Genomic DNA, 18,333 nt, shown 5'->3' on the forward strand with positions numbered 1-18,333 from the left:
ACAACCACCAGCATGTCCTGCGCACTGCTGAAGGCTGAATCAAAAGACTCATCTCTTCTGAGCTGATTACTTGAACCAAGAGAAACCAGTGCTTGTGTTACCAAAAATTCTGCCTCAGAGCATACATTTGTCATGTGCTCAGGTACAGCGCTACATGCCACAAACAGCACCACCACAGAACTTCTCCTCCCTCTCCCTCCCTGTAAAAAACTTTCAAAGCCAGTTTCTAGTTCAGCTTGATTGGTTTATTTTAGTTTTACACTTTGTCCCTCACATACAGTTATTTAAGAGTCTTGTACTGTTAGATTTCTACAAAAATATCCATTTTTCAAAAGCAGAAAAGAGGGAAAGATATATTTTAATATATAAAAGGAAAAAAGCTAAATCTGACATTTCATTATATTCTTAAAAACATTCCAGTCTATTTACAGATGTGTAAAAAACCAAAGAAAATCTCCAGGTCTCTTGGTCTAGAGTGAGAATGTGCGCCTTGCAGGGGTTTCCTTCTCCTTATTCTCATATCTTTTCATTACATGTCACATTCTTGCATTATTGCCTCAAAGACAGCATACGTCATTGTTAAAAGGTTTATTTCAAACCAACAGGAACATGAGGGAAGAGTTAAAAAAAGAAAAAAGACGGGGAAGTCATCATTTAAATTCTTAGCAAAATATTAAGCTGCAGCCAAGAGATGGTGGAACAAGAAGCAGAAGCTGAGAGCATTTCGAACATGCTTTGTTGCCTGGTAGAAGCCACCATCTAACCTTCTGGGAACTGCACCAGGTGCACCTTTTGCAGCCAAATTTGGGGTCTTAATTCATTCAGTAATCACATTCAGGAACCAAAAACTTTTTACTGTCATCTTTTCACAATTCATTTTTATTGCAGTAAAAAGTCCTTACTCCCCCCTGCCAAGCAGTAAAAACATCCAAGCATTTTCCATTACACTGATAATGGACAAAACATCCGCAATAGTAGAGCAGGTATCTTAGATAACATTTGAACAGCTTTCATGCTGCAGCTTTCTGTCTTACAGAAGTGTGCAAAGCACACGCCTTTTAAAAAGTATTCAGACACTGATTAGCACGATCCTGTAATTAAAATTAGCCACTTGGGACCATTAAAGGATGAGGTGCAGAAAGGGAAGTCAGTGATTAGGGATTTGAAAGGAATCACAGCACAATTTTAGTTGCTGTTTCACACACAAGGGGCATAAAAACTCTTGGCAAAGCAAACTGCCATAGGTAAATTAAAAAAAAGCAACTGCAGCCTATTAGAAATGCTCAGAACCCAATTCCCAGGCAAATAAATTTAAGTCTAATATAGTGCTACTGAACTAATATAGTTACTCCAGACTTCCACTGATTTAAAATGAGTTAAAATCCTTTAATGATAAGCAAAATATGCATACATACATCTTCACATGCTTATTCCCTTTTCTAAGGCATTCAGTGACAACGGTAAGACCCTGCACGACTCTCAGGCTGACCTATATTCTCTCTTCCAAAGAATGAATATAGGGCTTGTATCAAATATTTAAATAGCAAATATGCAAACGGCAGTAAGTTATACGTAACTGCTTTAAAACACACCAGTTAGAGTGGCAAGGTGAAGACACCTTTTACACGTAGACTCTGGAGTAACTTCCTGCATACTTAACTATAGGGGCTTCTCTCCTCTGCAGCATAATTAAAAAAAAAAATCATTAAAAAGACAAGGCAACACCCACAGAATACGTATCCCTGGTGGACCTAACCTCAACACGGCTCCAGAAGTTGCAGCTCACTGAATAGGGCGTATGGTTGCACGGCGTGTACAGCAAACACTGCTACCTAACTGTGGAAGAACATCACTCAGCACCTGCACAGCCTCAGTGCTGGACAGATGAAATTCCTGCATTAGTGCAGCACCAAAGATCGGGAACCCCAGCTGCAGCTGCTGGGACAGTAAGACAGGATTACATTCCTAAACATAAAGCAAAACGCACCGTCTACCTCCCGCTTTCTGTATCTGTTTCTTGGCCATGGTTTTTACCCTTTAGGAGCAGTGAAGAAGCCCCTCAAGCGCACCGTAATTCCTATTTACAAACTCGATAGGAAAAGATTGTGTATACACTCATTAACAAATCATCTCTCTTAGGCTGAAAATTTCATTTGTCAAGAAAACTATGAAAACAAAAATTGTGTACAAAAATATAAATATCTTTACAGTCTGCAGGCACTTCACATCCAACAGCTGAACAGTGAAGAGCACCTACAGGTTATTGAGTAAGCAGTGGCAGAGAAGAATAAAAAATACATCTTGTGATTCAATACTGCCCTATTTCCCTGGTAATGAGCATTTTTGTTGACTTTTTTTTTTTTTTTTTTTTTGCTATACACATCTTGTGCAAACGCAGTGAGAAACCTCTGAGTACCTTTCCTGAATTTATAAAGAAATGGAAGGTTTGGAAAGATATACACATATTTTCATATATACATTCACATATACACCTTGCTCATTTATTTTAGGCTACAACAGTCTGAAAGTGTTCTGTATTTTTATGAAACAACACTTTCTATTAACATCCTATCCACCAAATACATCTTGAGAAACAACAGGAGGAATGAGGAAGAGAACTGGGAAAACGCTCAAGCTACTTCAGCAGTGTATTTAAAGGTGTAGCAAAGGGGGTGCCCACATTTTTTTCTACTGAGATTCTCCCTTACAGATGCCCTAACCATCAAAGGAGGGGTTACTTGTATAGGGCCATGAAGTGAAAGTGGGGGGGGGCTTTTCTGTATATATTTTTTTGTTTGTTTTCTGTTTACTTGTTTTGAAGCTCACATGCTATCCTAATTGCACTGGGAAATATCGTCTCCCCCATGCAGTGAGACTTCTAGATGTTTATGACAATATTCCGTGCATAAGCTCCTAAAAGGAGTCTCTGCCAGAGAACTATCTAGCACCAAAGAACAGAAGCTTTTCACTTCAACCCTTTGCACAGTCTCCAGTTTCCCTTCTGCTGCTCTAGGTAACAAATTTAAGAGTAACTGCAATCTCGTTTCTGCACATTCATCATATTCTGCAAAACTTTAGAAACAGCACATGTGAAACAATCCCATTTCTGCATAGATAGTTTGCCTGGTACAAAACCAAATGAACCTTATTTTTTTTCCCTCAACAACAGACAGGTGCCTCTCTACTGGGAAAAAATAAATATCTGTCAATAAGCCTAGGTTTCTCAGTCCTTTTACAAACTATTTCCATGAAGGACCCAATTTTGGAAGGATACCATGTGCCCAGCAATGGTTATAGATAGATCATCTTCCACGCTTTGTGAAGGAGAAGGAGAATACCCAGAATACAACAGTGAGGTAAAAATATGTCAACATGCGGAAAGTTTCATAGCACTTATTTCTCAATTTGGGGCCTGCCCTCGGATGAACAGAGTGCTGATGCCATACAGAAAACAAAGCGCTGCAGACAAGGGAGGTTGCCAGACTCAGACACTGGCTCACACCGGCTCCAGATCTCCATTCCAGTCTGATAAAACACACACACATTTATTTGCCTGCTGAGTTTGAAGGTAAGGTCCCAGTATTACTCAGCTTTGTGCCCACGGGTGCTAACGCGGGCATTACTTTGCTATCCTGTCCTTCTTGAACAGTTACAGAAGAAGTTTTTACCCCAGTGGGTGCCAGTTTTGCAACTATAGGCGCCAATAAGGGCATCACTTTAGTACTCTGCCCTTCTGAGTCCACTGGCAGACTCGCCACTTTTAAGCCAAGTGGTGCCAGCTTGGGCATGGGCCTCCACAAAGTGTCAGTGTTGCTAGCTTCTGGATTCGTTTTCATTTGCAAAACCGGAGGAGTCACACTGGTGGTCTCTGCAGTTTTGCTGTTCCCACTGCTGGCTATGGACAGATTGGGAAGCTGATCCTTCATTTCAGCACCTATCACTATCTTTAGAACATCTGCTTCGGATGAAGGCTCCCCAGAGTTCTTGTCTCCATCGGCAATATCATCATCTTCCAGGTGCAGCAGGAGAGGACTTAAAGAGCCACCACCCTCTGGAACTTCGGAAAGGTCCTTAAAACTGCCTCCCAAATGGCCGAACTGGAAGGAAGAACCATCTGCAGCGGAGAGATCACTGGCTGTTCCCCGGCGAGCTTCTGCATCTCCATGGGAGAAATCTGAGTTTAGAGTGCTGGGCAGCTCTGACATACCTGAAGCATCATCATTCAATTGCTGATTGAGGAAAGCGATCTCATTGAGCAGAGAAGTGAGGGTCTCATCAGTGTCATCACTCTCCTCAATGCTGCTCAGTAACTCACCTGTATCCAGTTCTGCCTCCTCCATTGCAGAAGCTACCTTCCTCAGTTCCATTTCTATCCTCGAATCTTTGAGCTGCAGCTTGCGGAATGGCAATTCTTTCATTTTTAATCTTTCTCCTCCAGGATCGCTGTCTTTCTTCCTGGCTTGGCTTCCTACAAACTCTCCAATGCAGAGCTTTTTGCCAAAGGACTCTGGGCGTTCCTTCGTACAGGACACGTTCCGGATCTGTGGAAAACCATCTTTATTTTCAAAGAAACCTTTGGCGGTACCTGTGGTACTTCTTCCATCTCCTCCACTGTCTCCAGGACACTGTTTGGCCTTTTCTTCCGAAAGGATGCTGTCACTCTTCCTACTTTCAAGAGGTGCTACTACCAAGGATTTCTCAGAAGCCTGAGTAGCTGCAGCTGTCATTGCATTAGAATTTTTGTTTCTGTTTGGGTTCAGATTCATACTTCCTTCAGCTGCCAGTGATGTTACATTAACAATCTTTGGCATCATGAATGAATCTTCACTTTCTGAAAAACCGAACAAAGCACAATCCATCAGAATCCATGCCAACTACAAGATAATTTCTAATTATATTTAACTTACTCACTTTTTACATCTTCCTCAAATAAGCCACTATTCACAATTTAAACCACTTGCACAGTTTTGGTCAAGTGAAGCCTTGAAACAATAACAGCTTAATTTTCAACTTCAAACAAACAAACAGACAAAAGAACAACTCAGCCACCACCACACTTGACCAGTCCCTTTCTTCAGCAGGCTGGCACAAATGAAAGCAACTGCAGTGCCTACAACTCTTACAGTGATTCACAAAGGAAAACAATGGTAATTTTCTCCCTCACCGTTTTCTCAGTTTACTTCTACACTTCTATTTTGAAATAGTGTTTTTGTGCACAATACCACAGTGGCATTTCATGGCCTACCACATGATTTACTTTTGCCTCACAGCAGTTTCTCATTTTTAACACTCAGATTTTTCCCTAGCCCCACATCTGAAGTTAACTCACATTTTTTTGACAATTCATTATGCTGAAATGACTACAATGAAGCAGAACATGAACAGCTTTGTTCTAACACAGGGGATGACAAGCAGCAAGAGCAACACTGGCAGGAACCACTCCACACCTAGACCCAACATACAGTACTTGGTCTTGAAAAACATTTTTGATCTCAGAGGCCACCTCCAACTGGCAGCAGGGGCAGCATGGTATGGGAAGAGACTGCGCCAGAGAAAGAGCCTGGATGTAACAGGCAAACATTTTTAACAGCCCCTCTACTATTCTTTTACTGCAGCTTCCCCACTGGGATGCATTAGACCATGCACACATTGCAGGCTACGCTTCCTCTTACTTTGTTGAGGGCGGGGAGGATTGGTTTTATATTCAGTCCCTTAAAGCCCCTCTGATCTGTTCAAAACATTGAATAGTGATTTTCTTTGAAAACCCAGACAGTGACACCTATCATTACTTCCTAATGAAAAAACAGTTTAGCCTCATTTTTGCAAGGGCAACCTTCCCTACGTAAAAGCAAAAAGATCCACAAAAAAAAAAAAAAACAAAACACAAAGAGCCTACCTGAATGGGGCTCTGTAGCTGACACTACTGTTGAGGGCACTGGGTTTCCAGCAACAGCTGACAGTGTAATAGGAATGGTAGAGTTGGTAAGGATTCCCTTTACTTGGACAGGAACTGTTGATCCTGGCAGCTGAATCATCACAGAAGCAATACCTTATCCAAAAAAAAGGGGGAGGGGAATGGGGTGGAAACAAGATCCTTTCAGACACTCAGTCAAGCTTGGAAATAAAAGCCTTACAATTCTATGCAAGACTTGACACTGTAACACCACCTGAAAGTGGTAAAAAATAGAAATACAAAGTGGTTAGATAATTAAGAGATCTTCCCTATGTTCTTCCTCTTGCCTCGACTTTCTTTAGAGTTCCCACCTCCTTCAGTAAAAACTGAACAGATTGTACTTACCTGTTGATAAACTGGCCATTTGACTTAATCGTTTCAAGTTTCTTTTATCAATGAGGTTCTACCTCACTAGGTTTCAAAGAATGAAAAATTAAAAGAAAAACTAAAGAACAAGTTACTTTGTAAACTGTAAACATTAGTGAATAGCCCGGTATTTTCATTAGCATGTTCTCAATGATCATACCTGGCTGTGCTGTCACAGTGGTGTTGGCAGCTCGAGGCTTTAGCTCAGCCTGCAAGAGTGTGGAAGGAACAGCTGCTACTTGCCCTGGTACCAGGGGGCTCTTCAGCGTAAGCACCTGCCCCTGTGGAGTCATCACTAGGCTTGCAGCAGTCAGTGTGAGCGAGGAGGAGGTGTCCTCTGTAAAAAAGAAACATGTAAATCAGCAATTTATTTTGGCATAGCACCCTTGATGGCAAACAACATCCCGCAATCCAGCATCAAGCACAGGTGTGCAAGATGCTCCGACTAGAAGGTTTGCGAGCCCGAGATAAGAAAGCTGCTACAGAAGCTACACAGGCTTCAGGAACCTGATCTATGCAGCTAGAACCAGTCTGTACTGCCTTTTCATACACTATAACATAATCTTAACCTTTCAGAGTGACATCCTGATCAAATATCACAGCAGTCTTGGTGAAATTACAAGGGGACTTTGTTCAGTCAAAGAATGGAAAGAAATTCTCACACCACATCCAAATTCTGATGCCAAACTTCCCCTGGACTGGACAAAAACAAGGCTTGGGAAACCAAAACAATCAGTTGTTTATGAGAGCTGAAGACCACTTCAAGATCTATGATAACCAAAACAAATAAACATCACCAGATTGCTACAGAGTCTTACAGTGGTAATAATACGAAAGGTTGGATATCTGCAATTCTTTTGTGCCTTCCTAGGCAAGAAAGTCTCTGTAAACATCAATTACTTCTCTGCAAATTCCCAGCACCAAAAATTTCTCAAGTGTCTGACAATTCTATCCTTTAATTTAAAAGCAAATCTTCTTCCACCTCTATAACTAGCTAAATCTATTCCAGCAGCTGCGGTATTCTCAGGGTTGAGCTTCCGTCTTTGAGTCAGCAGTAAAGAACCACCAATTCCTACAGGATTGCAGTGAAACTCCATGAGGCTGAAGAACAACTAAACAGCAACGCATTTTTCATCATTCTGAAAGTCGTGTTCATCTGAAGACCTCAGTGGTACTAGCCTCCTATATACTGAAAGCAAATGTTTTCCATACCTCTTGGATAGACACTTTCTGGTCCTTTACTTAATTCTGCTTCAAGAAGTAAGCTGCCTGCAGAAGCAGTCTAACTGTTTTGCCCTCCCATGGGATGCTCCTGCAATGTCTGCTTTCCCTTTATATGAAAGGTACATCATTTTTAGCCCACCTGTGGCATGGCTTCCTTTTCTGGCAAGTATCAATGGCTTGCCTCTTCTATTTGTCATAGCCACTTTGCCCAGGTCTCTGGATGGAAGAGAAGATGCTTCTTGCTGTGTGGTAGCAGTTGAGGTTACAACAGATTCTGCTGGCTGAACTTGTTTCTTCTTTTTTTGTGCTTCTATGGCTTTTTGTTTGGCGTACATATATTCTAGCTTCTTTAGGACAACCTCTTCTGTCTTCCCTACATAAAAATTATCATAGAATCATAGAATATCCCGAGTTGGAAGAGACCCACAAGGATCATCACATCAGTATTAATCTATCTTCAAAGCTAAAGAGCTGAAAATCTCACATTGACACCATCCAACTACTATACAGTAGAAAGCCCCCTCCTGTAAATAGCACACTTAAAAAAAAAAAAAAAAGTATTTATTCCAAGACATTTTTTTCCCTTCAGAAGCATCCATGCATTGAATAACTTAAACACAACTTTGATAAGCAAAAATCAGCTTAGAAGAGCACTTGTTCTTATTGAAAATACCCACAACTGTGGAGAAAAATCTCACATCTTCCCTAATGCTAAGTGTTACTAACAGGCAAAACGTTACTTTCACGTTGTATGAAATTTCTTGGACTGATAAGCCCTGTTACTCCAATTACTTTAAAAGAAAACTTGCCTACAGTTTACCACTATTTAATGTCACCATTTTTGTATCAAAACAAGATTTTACAAATTGTACGTTTCCTGTAGATGCTCACAATTTGTTATGACTGAAGTTGAAACAGCTGCACTGACTTGTTTCCAACTTAGAGTTCAGACTCTAAGATGACGGCCTATCTTTAACTAAGTTTACCTTTACCTAACCTCCCAGAAAGACAAAATAAATGTCACATGGGTCTTCAAATCCCCCCATGAGCAGAAGCTCAGAATTTATCACAATTCTGTTTTGTGGACAGAGCTGCCTCCTACATCTGGACACTACTGGCCCTATTTTTCAGAAAAACACCACACAAAGTTATTTGCAACGTTCATCAAAGAGTCAGAGGTTTTGAAACTGAAACATAAGAACATAACTGTACATCCTTCTGAAGCACTGAGCAGAAAAGCTGTTTAAGGAAGTGACCAATGATGTAATGAAGTTTTTTTCCTCACTAAAATGTACCCTACACACAGGAACCCAAGCCTGTGGTTTGCAGCACCGAGATCATTCTATGCTTCCTTTAGGCATACAGGAAAATAAAAGCATTTCTTATCAGCATGAGTGTATCGCTGAGTCAGAGCCTGGCAGGTCTTCATCTGGCGTCAAGAGTCTAAATTTTAAGTGAACATTAATGACTCACCCAGACCCACAGAAAATTACTCTCTCTCACCCTTCAAAGCCTTTTTATTTCATTATTCTAGCTAGTTTGTACCCAAAAAACAGTCTCACCTGAAAGCGTGGATACTTTCCGAATCAAAGTATCCTGTTTACGTGCCAGTAAATTCTTCTGTCCAGTAAGTTTATCTGCCTGATCGGTCAACCCCTGAATTTCATCAAATGCCTAAAAAAATGTCAGGGAAATAATTTATAAACCAACAAAATAATAAAATATTTTTCCTTCCAAGAAACCTTTATGAAATTTATTTTCGTTATCATGAGAAAGTAAGACTTCGAGAAAGGATGTGAAAAGCAGACCATGTAAATACAGCTTTCCCTAAACACAGGCTGAAAAGTGATAAACATCTTGGTCATCCTTCCTCCAAAGTTCTGCCGTTTTAAAGAAAAAAAGAACTTTTATGCCACAATTTTAAGGTACAGCTGATAAGCATAATTATACATCTACAACTGATGTTTTATTTCCTGTCATTTGCATCTCTACAATTAAGTATTTTATGCATGTCAGTATAATACTTAATGAAATGTTATCTTCTCCTGCATTAACCAAGATGTCTTCTGCATATTTCAAAACTGCCTGGATTTACGCAGTAAACCACTGGGGAATTAAGATGTAAACTTCCATGGATAAATTCACAAAGGATACAAGGAAAGGGCTAATCTGAACACATGCATCTGTGACACCAAGATTAAGCTTTTGAGAATACAAGTTGTTTCAGGTGTTGTTTTATTCTACAGTCCTGTAAAGGTGCCTGAAGTTCTCTGCTGAATATCACAGACTCACTCGAAGACTTCAGACCAGCTTTGACTACTGCAGGCTGCACAGCATCACAGAAGGTGAAAGGGAGATGAGAGGCTCTTCCCTGTGACAGTGACTTGAAGAGCTGAAGGAGAGAAGCTGGCAGTGTCCACCCCCAGTGTTGAGGTAATTGCTGGAGAGAGGGCAGGATGGAAGCTGGTGACTTCTGACCAGGGGGCACGAATCCAGGATACTGTGGAGCAACTGCTGAAGCTGGTCCAGCCCTCTGACTAATAGCCCCTGCTCCTAACTCCATGTGGATACACACAATGCTGCTAGGAAAAACCTGGACAGTACCAGAAGTGACCACAGAGCTCTGGGGGCAGCAGGCAAGGGTATGGGAACCCAGGTGGAGTTCTCTTCAATCCTGCCAGTAAGCAGAAAGGCTGTGAGGAGAGCACTGATGGTACAAATCAGTAACTGCCTTCAGAACCGGTGCTAGCAAAAGGGTTTTGGCATCTGTGACTATGGAACCCAGCTGCTTGGAATAGACAGGATCTACCTCACTAAGGGGCACAAATACATTTTTGCCAGCAGAATGGCTGAGCTAATAAGGAGGGTTTTAATCTGAAAACGAAGGGGTAAACAGCAAGTAACTAGCAGCCCTGTGCATCATGGACAGGGCTGCTGAACAAAGGACACAGGGGGATGTGATGGGGAGGAATCACAAAATGGGGTTTAAATGGTGTCTGCACCTCCAGCATTTGCATGTAGGTAAGGATGTTCCTACAAAGGCACCATTATGGAGAAATTCCCCAACCCCCTTTCTAGGAACTCAACATGCAGCAGTGCCTCTCTTAAAGGTCTGTACACTACGGGGTAACTTCCTTCTCCAAGTGACAGAAGAGCCAACAAAGGGAGGTGCTGTGCTGGACCTCATACTCCCCAACAAGGAGCTTGTTGGGAATGTGAAGGTCAAATCAGCCTTGGCTGCCGTGACCATGAGATGGTGGTGTTCAGGATCCCGATCACAGGAGGAGTATGAAAAGCAAGTTCACAACCCTGGACTTTAGGAGAGCAGACTCTGACCTCTTTAAAGATCTGCTTGAAAGAGTCCCATAGGATAAGGCCCAGGAGGGTAGAGGAGCTCAGGAAAGCTGGTTAATATTCAAGGATCACCTCCTCCAAGCTCAAGAGCAGTCTAATAAAGAGGTAGTTGGGCAAAAAAGCCAGGATGCCTGCATGGATGAACTAGGAGCTCCTAGGCAAACTCAGAATACTTACTTGCTTGAGAATGTAGCATTTGGAGACCTTGGGAAGATTGTGCAACCCCAGAGCTCTCTTCAACTTGTCAAAGAGATCTCTCATTTCATTACGTCGCCGGCGTTCATTTGCTGTGTGTGTCTGGCGGTAATGAGCAAAGGCTTCTTCCTCTGTCTTCTGCTTTCTGCTCCAGATTTGAGGATTCTGCTGGAGAAGCAACCATATTAACCAGTTTAAAGAACAAAGGTAATCTAACAGCACACAATATTCAAACACATGCTTGATTTGCAATGTTTAAACAGACACCTGAAGATTTCATGTTGTGCTATTCAGCTATGGTCTTCATGAAAGCTTGGTGTCAGAAGCACAAGCAAGAAGCATGAAATGCTGACCCACAAGAAATGACCAACATAATCACATCAACCTTAAAAGAAAAGATCATGAGCAGCCCTTTCTATTCATGAGCTTTCAGGTTTTGCAATGCAAAGCTACTGAGTTAAGCCACAGTATTACAGCAAAATCACACATTTGAGCCCAATGTTTTTGTTTTGTAAAAAAAGTCTACTAATAAGTGAAATGATTTCATCAAATACAGGACACATATTTTTTTCCCTGGAGTTAAACTGTTTTCATTTCTATTTTGTTTCATGGGTACATATAAATAGAGGCCAACAGACATTGCAGATACAAAAGACGCCATGGATATTGATCACTACAGACATCTACCAAGAAACAGAAGTGTTGACAGACTCTGATGTCAAGTTTCTTTGTTTAAATGTCCACAAAGGTTGACAGGTAATAATTACTAATTTCTACAGGTTAGAAGATTTGTTATTTCATAATTGTTCTTACAGGTTTTGTATTATTATGGTATTTATTTCATGACAAAGTATTACTTAAAAAGTCTTAATGTGTTTTTGACATCATTCACAGGTCCAGTGATAACACTTCTGAGCCTGCTGGACTCAGGAGGGATCTCAAGGCTGACTCCTGAAGCCTGGCTCTTGACACCTACTTTGTCCTCACAGGCAGAATGAGCTCATTATGGCTCTAAGTGCATCAGCTCTTCTGTTGGGTGTCAGATTCCTTTTAAGGAAGGGTCTCATACCATAATCTCAAGAGGAGAGTACAAGGAGAAAGCAAGGCAGGCAGAGCATCCTGTAACCCATCTTTATCTCAGCCAAAAACATACGTACCGGCCCGCTCCAATGTACAAGGTGTACAACAGGCTCACACCCCACCCTCCCAGCAGGTAGCTCTGTACCTGATTTCAACTACATCACTGTTAGTTACCATGGACAGTTAGTGAAACAGGCTTCAAAGCAACCCGAAAATACAGCACAAGCCTCAGAAGGACTGCAAGGAGTTTGAGTTTGAAAGGCTTCTGCATTGTCTTTAACTTGCCTGAGAGCACATCATTTAAACTACTGTTTTCAGAAATCCTTTGCCCAGCACTGCAGTCTACATAAACCTACATACTGGCTTCTTAGGCACATAAAAGCATTTCTCACTTGTTTATTACTTCATGTGTGCTGTAGAAGTTATTTATACCAAGAACACAACACTTAAGAAAACGTAGTAGTAAGTAAGAGGTAGATGTTCCTCCTGGACATAGAGTTGAATGCAAAACCCACTGATGCCAGTGGCAGTCGTTAGTTTTGTGTTTTTTTTTTTTTTAAAAAAAGAGATTTGGACTGAGCCCCTTCCCCCATCTATACATACTCGTTTCTTGCATTTAATAATAAATACACAGAAGATAAATAAATTGCATTAGAGTCGCACTTGAGATGAAAGTTTATCTTTAAAATGGAGATGTGATACCAAAAGGAAAGAGGAGAGCATATACCTTCATAGGACTTTCTGATAATTTTTCATCCGAAGAATTAGGAGCATGGTATCTGGAAGAAAGGTAAAAAGTTTTTCCCAACACTACTCATCTCATGCACTCTATCCTCATTAAGTATATTCCAGCCTAGTATTGCTCATTTTTATCCCTTGAAATTAACTTTTCCTTGCAACTACATGAAAGCAGGATACTGTTGAGCTTTCTCAAGGAAGCGAACTCTAGCTTCAATGCCATCATCCTGGAAAAAAAAAATCAGCTGTTCTGAAAGCTATAAAATTATCCCACAGCGCAAGCAACAAACTATTTCACTATGTGTCAAACAGTAAATTCTGCCTCTGACTGTTAATTGTAGAATGCATCTCTCTTTGATTTTGGATAGTGTTCTAGCTTTTTATCATTTTAGCACGTTTAGCTAATTAAAAAAAAGACAACAAAACAAACCAACATAGATTCAGTACAGATGACAGAGCAATCCCTCCCCCACCAAAAACAACCTACCAAAATCCTCACATTTATTACTATCCTAAAACATAAAAACAGCTTCCTTGCATTATTTCTCAGCAGCTTGAAGAAAACAAAGAACAATACACATTTGAAAGAATTATTTTCACAAAACATCTAATTTTCTCTTCTCACGGAAGGATCTTGACAACTTACAAAGAACAGCAAAGTAGCTCTCTAAGATAAAAGCTGAGCTGTATCTTTGGAGAAAAAAATTGAAACATCTGGTTGGGAGGTATATATTAGCACCAACCAGATTATTATTATTTTTTTTTAAGTTTCTACCAAAAAAAGCTCTTCAAACATCAGTAACTAAGGACACAATGATCCCAATTTTTTTTAATAGAATAGAGAAAGAGCTATGACCAACTTTACATACGTTAAGTAAACGATGCTTTTACTTTTCATTCTCTCATTATAAATGCAAGTGCAGCAGCAGCAAAAACAACAACAAAAAAACAGAACCATAAAGAGCCAAGCTATCCAACCATGGCAGACTGTATACAAATAAGAAAAGGCTTTCTTTGCTGCGGCAGTGGTCCCAAAGTCAAAGCTTTCATTTTACAGGATCAGGGATTAAGCCAATGACCACTCCTGCCTAGAAATAACAAAACTACCAGCCAGAATAAACAAAACAGAAGCTTGCAAAAATCACATTTAAGACCAATGTGACCCTGCTCGCATTCAGTTTGCGGGAAGGGAGGCAATTCACTCCAATATTTTACATTACAAGACACATATCCTTATGAACAAATTAATTAAAGGGAAAAAAAAAAAGGCTAAAACCTCAAATCTATTCTTAGTTCTGACAGCCCCATCCTCACAGACACTGGAAAGCACCAGTGCTCAGGAAGACCTGACGCAATCCGTGCTTTATCTTACCATTACATTAAACCTGTTGTTAACGGGTTCATTCAGTGTCAGGTCATCAATAAAATACAGAACTGTAGTGCTCTCCAGGGATGCTTACTTCTCTTTGGAAGGTCGGATATTAGCAGCTGTGGCCTTCAGACGGGCAATGTTAATCTTCTCTGAAAGCTCCTCCACGGTCTCAATGTCCACCTGCTCGTCATCCTCACTGTATTCACACGCATCCTGGAACAGTTTTTGTTTTGTTTTTTAAAATGAGTATCTGCTTAGCAATAGAGCTCAGGCCAAAACAGTTTCACTTCAGTCTCAAAAGAGATTACATTATAACATTAAGAACCATTACAGAAACAACCTCTCCAGCTATACTGGCCAATAAACAGTGCTAAAGCAGGTGGTTATTTTAACTGTCACCTCTAGGAATTCCTCCCACTAGCAACTGTGCAAAGCGAATTTCAGTAAAGGCAAATCTGCCATTGACGCTTTTACTATTGGTCTGATGAGAAGCTTTCACAGGGCAGAGCTTTCCTGCCTATGTTTTCAAACAAGATTTAACTCCCTTTACAATATCCTACTGTACACTGGCTAACTAACATTATCTCGTCATGAGTTGAAGTAGTTACCACCTTGGCAATGGTCTCTCACACCTAAGACAGCACCAGACAGGACATCACAGAACCAGGTTTCTTTGGGTCAGACAGAAAACTGCTTACATGATAAAGACTGCAATTTCAGTTCTTTCCAAAAAGCTGACCTGTAATTATTTCAAATATTTAAGACATTTTGGAAAGTCTTTTTTCTCTATGCTCTCCTGACACAGAAAACTTGCTAATCATCTGTGGAGACAGAGAACCACTGCAGTGATATGAGTTAAATATCAACCTTGTGGCCATGTGCAGTACCAGGTTATCCTCCCCCCAGACAAATCAAGCCTTACCCAAGCAATTTTTAATAGTTTTTTATTAAAGTTTTTTAATATTATAATGTCTACACTGCTTCACTGATTACAAAATGCAGAACTCCTTCTCCTTCCGAAGTAAAAAAAAATGTAATTATACCTCCATTCTGTACTCCATTTCACCCAGTTCCCTCAACTACCCCATCTTGTCCTCCTCCTATTCTTCTCTTCTGTCTTTCCTTCCTTCTCTTTGTCTTTTCTTTCTTTCTTTTGGGGAGCTGCAATCTTCTTCTCTGAACTGAATACTTACCTGAAATTGATGCAAACAGTTAATAAAAAAAAAAAAAAACAAAAAAAAAAACAAAAAAAAAACACTAGAGTGCAGAACATGAAAAAAGGCAATATGCAATATTGTACCAGCAGAAGGCCTTTAGTAAAATGCTTTCTGTGGTACTGATCATTATCTGCAACTCATTAGTGATACCGCACAGTAACACTGCTGTTCTAAGAAGCTCTTATTAGAAAGGAAAAAGCGTTGCACTTACTCAGCTGGCCACAGATAAGGCTAGATACAGCACTGTAACAAAAACAGTAAAAGACAAGAACAACCTAAATTATCACACAAGCATAACTAACTTGGTATTCATGATGCATCCTTCCAATTATCAGTCATGAAATTATGCCTGTGAAATCTGCAGCTATGTTAACTGAAAGGGACTCAATCTATCACCAGAAGCAACTCTTTGCTGGTCACTTCCTCTTTGACAGAGGAACAGGATCCCTAATATCCCAGTGTGTGATACAGCAAAGAACTACAAGAAAACTGCCTCCTTAGTTATTGACAACACATTAGAGTGACCACTACTGTCAATTAATGCTGCCAGAGAAAATTATATTTTTTTTTTTTTTTTTTTAAGAAACCAAACTTGAATAACATATCATCTGCCATGGCTGTGTGATAGAGGCCATAGAAAACAGCATCAGTTTTTAAAACTAAGTTTGCCCTCCTTTACCAAAGGCTATGCTGGGGATGTAGCCTTTAGTAAAGTATATAGTGTGTGTGTATATATAAAGAGTACAAATATAATGGTGTCGACAGATATGCACACATTACTGCCTGTAGAATCTTCTAGTCTTTTAAACTGAATGAAGTCACATAACATCCCCTGCCATGAAATCACTCTCAAATATTCCCAAATCTTCCATCACCTTCTACTGATGATGTCATTAGGAGTTGTACGAAGTGTTGGTAGTATAAAGCCTATGTAGAAGGAGTTATAAACTTCTAAACTACTCACTTCTGGAGAAGCTGACACCTCCTCCTGTACTGAAGAAGTATCAAGATATTACTGCTGAAAGAAAGAAAGGTGATGCTCAGTTTAGCAGCTATAGCTGTTCCAGATCCGAACAGAAAAGCATTGTTGCTTTTACATGTTGCTGTGCACACTCCCCAGTCATCAATCACTATGCTTGCAAAATATCTTACCTTTGAACCAGAGAAGCGCACGGAGAGTGAAGGTGGGTGAGAAATGACTAGTCTTAGAGAACAATCTCACGCATTCTTTCAAAAATCTCTTTTCCAAAGCACTGACTGAATTTAAAGACACCATTTGTCCCTGCCTATGAAAGCACCTTTGGTACCTGGTGGGTTCAGTACTTGGAAAGAAGTTATTTTATTATTACTGCTGGGGTTTCTTGTAACCTTTTTCACAGAGCAGCTACACATCTGTACAACGCTGTGACAGTTCCTGTTATAAAGGGAGCAGCATGGAGGTAAACCAAATTCTGATCTGAATTTGGAAGCATGGTACTGGCATTGGCAGAAGCTTAAGGAATTACTGTTTCTCTCTATGCATAAAAGCCCATAAAACCCTTACTTGTTCCAGGTTTTAGGTATCCACCCACAAAACAAGACTTGTTAGTACTGGGACGAAGCAGAGCACAGAGAAAAAGAACCGTCTTTACCAAGGAAGCAGTACACCACTTTGAACTTGAGAGGCCAGTCAGGAGCTGCACGTTACCACCGCTGCCTTGAGACACCGCATGCCTGGGACCTAGGGAGGCCCCACCAGACACTGCTTGTCTACATCCATTTGCAGTCTAGATCCAGAACTCATCCGTGGAAATTGTAACCAAGGTTAAAAGTCCATTGCATTTCAGCATAGGTATTTCAGCAACTTACAGACATTGGCAGTGAACAAGACACAGCTTAGTTTCATGTCTGTTGAGTGGGTCTATGTGCTTCCAGAAACTAACTTCTTCTATACAAAAATCTCACTAGGAGACTATCATTTATCCAAGCAGCCAGCAATTTTTCAGTAACTCCTCACACTTCAATATCCAGTTTCAGTGAACAAGAACCACCATTTTAAATTTTTTTCCTTCAAAACAAGTCATTTCGTTCTTAAGGCAGACGCATCCCATTTGCCTTTAAGTCATTTCTGCAGCAAGCCAGAACTACATAGCCAGCTTCCCCACTGAAGAGCCAAGTGACTCACTTGTACAAGGTCACAGAACAGAAGAACACGAACTTGAAACTGAATATAAGGTCTATTAACTGGGAATAGGGGAGGGAAGGGCAAGCAAAGAAAAAAACACACACAAAAAACCAATTAACACGTTGGAAGATACTGAAATTACACTGTCTCCTCAGAAGTAGAGTTTCTGCGGAGCTCCAACAGGAGATGTGAACAGGCAGCATAGCTGCTTCCACAGCTTTTATTTTTATCCTCCCCAGGGCCTGATGAGAGAAGGAAAACCTCACCATCGTAAAGCCAAAGGAAAGAACTGGCTGGACAAAAATTACACAAACAAAAATGCTATTTAAATTACAGAACTACTGAACTCAGTGACATTATGTTGAAAACATTAGAAGTGTAAGAGGTTTAACTTCATTTTAACAGGCCACATTTTAAAACAACACAGTTTTATCTCATGATACATAGAGCACTTATTCTTTCTTGCTCCTTGGTCATGCAGAAAGCTTCCCCTGTTGCTGGAAGCCTCCTGGTATCCTCTCTAGCTCTCCCATTTTATAGAGCATCACTGCTGTGATTTGACAGGCAAGAGATACAAACAGTTTCCCTTAACAGGGAAGAACTCCTCTGCCTAACGTACACGAGGCATCATTTCACTGCAGGAAGGGCATATCACAGGGTACTTCCGAAG

General features: G+C 40.5%; 1 protein-coding gene across 4 annotated transcripts in view; it reads right to left on the reverse strand.

The window, feature by feature from the left end:
* Positions 1 to 223: 223 nt before the first annotated feature.
* The window catches only part of MGA (MAX dimerization protein MGA), a 63,964-nt gene continuing 45,854 nt past the window's right edge, over positions 224 to 18,333 (reverse strand). The window contains exons 18-25 of one of the 4 annotated variants that reach the window (XM_084521688.1): positions 14,371 to 14,495; positions 12,900 to 12,951; positions 11,075 to 11,257; positions 9,106 to 9,217; positions 7,683 to 7,916; positions 6,480 to 6,656; positions 5,897 to 6,049; positions 224 to 4,831 (exon numbers count right to left, since the gene is read on the reverse strand). In XM_084521688.1, coding sequence (XP_084377814.1) covers positions 3,546 to 4,831; positions 5,897 to 6,049; positions 6,480 to 6,656; positions 7,683 to 7,916; positions 9,106 to 9,217; positions 11,075 to 11,257; positions 12,900 to 12,951; positions 14,371 to 14,495 — 2,322 coding nt within the window. In that variant the 3' untranslated portion in view covers positions 224 to 3,545. Of the gene's footprint in view, positions 4,832 to 5,896; positions 6,050 to 6,479; positions 6,657 to 7,682; positions 7,917 to 9,105; positions 9,218 to 11,074; positions 11,261 to 12,899; positions 12,952 to 14,370; positions 14,496 to 18,333 lie in introns of all 4 variants that reach the window. The other 3 variants (XM_084521687.1, XM_084521690.1, XM_084521689.1) reach the window with 3 other exon arrangements.

Source organism: Aythya ferina, assembly GCF_964211825.1.
Source record: "Aythya ferina genome assembly, chromosome: 5".
Lineage (NCBI taxonomy): Eukaryota > Metazoa > Chordata > Aves > Anseriformes > Anatidae > Aythya > Aythya ferina.